This window comes from Ostrea edulis, chromosome 4, assembly GCF_947568905.1.
Source record: "Ostrea edulis chromosome 4, xbOstEdul1.1, whole genome shotgun sequence".
Classification (NCBI taxonomy): domain Eukaryota; kingdom Metazoa; phylum Mollusca; class Bivalvia; order Ostreida; family Ostreidae; genus Ostrea; species Ostrea edulis.
Window position 1 is genome coordinate 23,099,406 of NC_079167.1, and position 5,000 is coordinate 23,104,405.

Below are 5,000 nucleotides of genomic sequence, written 5' to 3' on the forward strand. Positions count from 1 at the left end.
AGCACACATTTAAAATGAAACTTGTTTAAGAACATGGTATGTCCTCACCCTGAAACAAGGCCTTCCAGTATTTTGGCACTCGAAGATCTTTACAACCGATTTTAGAGTAATACAGGGTGTAGAATCAGTCTAAACCGTAATGCCGGGATTTTGGAGATAGTACGGTAGTCTATGATGCCCCAATTTTGATGAGCCACATGGGCATAATGGTGTAATTAATAGTTGAAGTATTTGGGTCCATTTTGAAATTAATATTTTACAACCCATTCTGATAGTCAGTGCAAATCTGACACATAGTGAAAGGACAACACATTGTATGGAGCTGAATTCTGGTTTTATTTATTTGATGTAGCAATGTGATCACAATAAATAAAAAAAAAATTCTATTATAACCAAGCAATAATGAGCTACCAGAACATGGCAACGTACAAGTAAGATTATATTACTTGTACTATTTGTGCAGCTCGTGTATCTGACCTTAACAGTTACACTGCAATTGTAAGAAATCAATAGCTTTGTGAAAAGTGTACCTTTATAATTAAAATCTTAAGACTTTGTATTGTAGATAATTTAAAATTCACTTTATAATCACAATTAAGCATGCCGACATAATAAATTTAAGAAATAATGAAAATTTAAATACCAGAAATATTTAACAGATCGTACCATGGACAGTAAACACAGAATAAATTTAAAACTTTACTTTCCTTTATAAGCTTGTAACTTTGAACTTCCTTTAAAATAATACCCAGCAACAGCATTGATGGGTATATAAAAACCGGAAGCTATTTTAAGGTTACAGATTTTCTTTTCAGCATAATCTTTACAGTGCACTGTGTAAATTGTGAATCCATGGCTTTCGGACACACTCAAATTTTGTCCATAAAGTGAGGCTGTCCATCTTTTTCTCGTCTCCTTGTTAACACTTCACATCCAGTGTCTGTCACTAACAGTGTATGTTCAAATTGAGCTGACCTCTTGCCATCTAGAGTCACCGCTGTCCAGTTATCTGGCCACATCTCATCTCGCCAGGTACCTACGTCAGACAAAACGCACAATTGATACAGTACTGTGGCATGTCTTTAACAACACGCGTTAAAACAAGAGGCCAATGGGCCACATTGCTCACCTGAGTCATCTTGGCAAATATATAAAGATTTCCCTATATATTCGCATGTAAAACTTTGATCCCTATTGTGGCCCCAACCTACCCCCAGGGGCCATGATTGTTACAAACTTGAATCTGCACTGTCAGAAAGCTTTCATATAAATGTAAACTTCTATGGCCCAATGGTTCTTGAGAAGAAGATTTTTAAAGATTTTCTCCATGTACTTGTATGTACAATTTTGATTCCCTATTGTGGCCCTATCCTACCCCCGGATGGCCATGATTTGAAAAAACTTTAATCTGCACACTGTCAGGAAGCTTTCTTGTAAATTTGTACTTTCCTAGCCCAGTGGTTCTTGAGAAGAAGATTTGGAAGATTTTCCCTATATATTTGTATGTAAAATTTTGATCCCCAATTGTGGCCCCATCGAACCCCCGGAGGTCATGATTCTAACAAACTTGAATCTGCACTATGTCAGGAAACTTTCATGTAAATTTCTACTTTCCTGGCTCAGTTGTTCTCGAGAAGATTTTTCCTTTATATTTGTATGTAAAACTTTGATCCCCCATTGTGGCCCCATCCTACACCCGGGGGCCATGATTTGAAAAAACTTGAATCTGCACTATGTCAGGAAGCTTTCATGTAAATTTGCGCTTTCCTAGCCCAGTGGTTCTTGAGAAGAAGATTTTCTCTATTTGTATGTAAAACTTTGATCCCCTATTGTGGCCCCATCCTACCCCTGGGGGTCAATATTTTAACAAACTTGATTCTTCACTATAACAGGAAGCTTTCATGTAAATTTCAGCTCTTCTGGCCCAGTTGTTCTTGAGAAGAAGATTTAAAGATTTCCCCTATATATTTGTATGTAAAACTCTGATCCCATATTGCAGTCTGCGAAATTAGTGGTAGTCTGAACACCTGCGGCCTGTGATTTTCCTGTCCAACTTGTAAAATCCGCTTGGCAACAAGTCCAACTGGCTTGTAAAAAATAAATACCCGTCGGAGTTTTAATTTGACAAATATTACGCGCATGCTCAAGTCATAGAATAACTCGCCCCAAACAGTCTCATTCATCCCATTAATTACGCATCTTCACTCTTTGTCTTGAAAATTATTCAGATTCCGCATGCGTATAATTTACTTTCATTTTTCGGGCAAGTGAAATCGAGTTCGGGCATGTGGATTTCCTGAAAATGGTTGCCCGAATGGCTTGTGGTTTGTAAATCTTAATATCATTGACTGCTATTGTAGCCCCATCCTATCCCCAGGGTCATGATTTTAACAAACTTGATTCCCCACTATAACAGGAAGCTATCGTGTAAATTTCAGCTCTTCTGGCCCAGTGGTTCTTGAGAAAAATTTTAAATGACCCCACCCTATTTTTGCATTTTTGTGATTATCTCCCCTTTGAAGGGGACATGGCCCTTCATTTGAACAAACTTGAAAGTCCTTCACAAAAGGATGCTTTGTGCCAAGTTTGGTTGAAATTGGCCCAGTGGTCTGGAGAAGAAGTCAAAAATGTGAAAAGTTTACAGACTGACGGACAGACAACACGTGATCAGAAAAGCTCTCTTGAGCTTTCAGCTCAGGTGAGCTAAAAAGTGCATGGAACATTGAGATACTGTCCACAAGATTACAAATTAATTATTTGATAAAAAGACAACAATATTTGAATGTAGTCGAGAACGTGTATAATTCAAGATATTGATGAGCATTTACCCTCTGATATCATAGGTTCTATAGTGAAGGAATGCCCAGGTTTCATAACTCCAATAGCCTTGTTTTCTGAAAAAGAAAACAGCACGTCTAAACAATTTTAAATACCACTGGGATTTTTGTATCTATATGTAATGAGATATTTGTGATGACTATAATGCAAACTGATCTACAATAACAGTTCCTAACTTTCAGTTCGTAATTCCAATGAAAGAACTTGAATGAAACTTACTGCCATAATGTGGTACACTGGGTGCTGTGTGAAATAATCTGTCAAATGAAATCAAGGAACATTGTTCAGACATGGCTTCAGCAACACATAGTAATTAATAATTACCAATTAGATACCAGATTACTACATGTAACTTGTACAGTTGGTTTGGTGTGATAATTGTTTCTTAGACACCTATCATTACTACACATGACTTGGTGTAATAAAATAATCATCAATTAGATACCAGATTACTATATGTAACTGCCACAGCAGACTTGGTGTGATAAAACAGCTGTTGATTAGATACTCGATTACCACAAAAGTCTATTTTAGCCGGTTTGGTGTGAAAAAATAATTGGATTAGATACCTGACTAACATAAAAGTCTACTACAGCCAGCTTGATGTGATAAAATAATACGCAACTTCCGAGATATCAGCTCTTCTGTGATAGAGGTATGTTCAGTGTTCTGCTGAACGCTTGGGTGGGTACAAGATGTATGTAGTATATAAAGGAGAGAGGAGAAAATCTTTGGCTGGACCGGGTATCAAACCCGGGACCCCTGCATTACTAGTCAGGTGCTCTAACCACTGAGCTATCCAGGCTGATATCCACGGTTCATGTAGTCCCAATTACTACATTCCTCCCTCCTTAAACAGTCTTCGCCCTCGATGACGCATACAACCCAGATTCTTTTCGCCCCTGACAGGACCTTCACCTACAAGACCAGGGGTGGTCAATGGCACCAAATGTAGTATATATATATAAATATAGTACATATAGGAGAGCGGAGAAAATCTTTGGCTGGACTGGGAATCGAACCCGGGGGACCCCTGCATTACTAGTCAGGTGCTCTAACCACTGAGCTATCCTGGTCGTTATCCACGGTCCGTATAGCCCTAATTACTACACTATAGACTAGCTATGTTAATACAAATAAAAGTAATGAAAGTGTAATTTCTGTTTATATCAGCTGTTGGTATACATTAAACTGACCATATCAAGATTAATATTTGATTGAATTAGGCCATTAAATTAGATATAAAATTATTTTTTATTTCCTCTTCTGCGCGAGTGATATTTTAATCAAAGAAAAATGGTGATTATCGATTTTTGTTTGAGCTATTTTATTATCATTGACAAATACTAATAAACTTACTAATATTGTGTGTCCCTGGAGTTTGGGTGGTTGCATGATGTCTGATAATCAGCGTTTAGGCAATGTCTCATGGCAGCGATAAGCATTTGTACCCACCGCATGTGGACGACAGTATGTTTTGCGTCTCACTGTGCATAAGAGTTCCACAAAGGGAAAGAACTATTGGGCAACTCGGAAATTGCGTATTGTCGATTAGGTACCCAATAATTAAACAAGATGACTACAGCTGACTTACTGGTGAATACCGTGCCCACAGTAACTGCGGACCACGGAGAACCCATGAGCCTGGGCATGCTTTTGGATAATGTTTCCCATCTCTCTGTACCTAACGCCTGGCTTCACTGTAACAAGACAAAAGTACAGTAGAATCAATTATTTCTAGGGATTTTTTTAAATGAAAGAATTAAAAAAAGGTTCATGTATTTAAACTTTACTTTTCAAAGACATGAATTCATATATTGGTTTAATATTTCAAGAGCTCCTGTAAATCATTTATATCTTAAGAAACACTATTTAAGGAGGTATACTACACCACAAAAATTTGATGTGGATGAAAAGTGGAGGATATGTACAACATTTTGAAAATGAAAACTTTCAAACTTTACTTTATTTAGTCAAACATTCACTGCCCTCAAAAGTGCATACACTGATGAAAGACTTTAAATAACGGGTGTATTAACATTAAAACATCAAAATATATGACTAATTTGGACTCATCCTAAAGTCATAACCCTGGGTAGTGAAATTCACCATTTTTTGTATAACCATTTCTGATATTCCAAAGTATGCATTTAGATTTTAGA

General features: G+C 37.1%; 1 protein-coding gene across 4 annotated transcripts in view; it reads right to left on the bottom strand.

Annotated features, from left to right (window-relative positions):
* Window positions 1-317: 317 nt before the first annotated feature.
* LOC125670072 (methionine aminopeptidase 1-like) overlaps window positions 318-5,000 on the bottom strand; it is an 18,229-nt gene continuing 13,546 nt past the window's right edge. For all 4 annotated transcript variants that reach the window (XM_048905012.2, XM_056162268.1, XM_056162269.1 and 1 more), the window contains 4 exons: window positions 4,433-4,538; window positions 3,058-3,095; window positions 2,829-2,894; window positions 318-1,036 (listed from right to left, as the gene is read on the bottom strand). In XM_048905012.2, coding sequence (XP_048760969.1) covers window positions 870-1,036; window positions 2,829-2,894; window positions 3,058-3,095; window positions 4,433-4,538 — 377 coding nt within the window. In that variant the 3' untranslated portion in view covers window positions 318-869. The remainder of the gene's footprint in view (window positions 1,037-2,828; window positions 2,895-3,057; window positions 3,096-4,432; window positions 4,539-5,000) is intronic.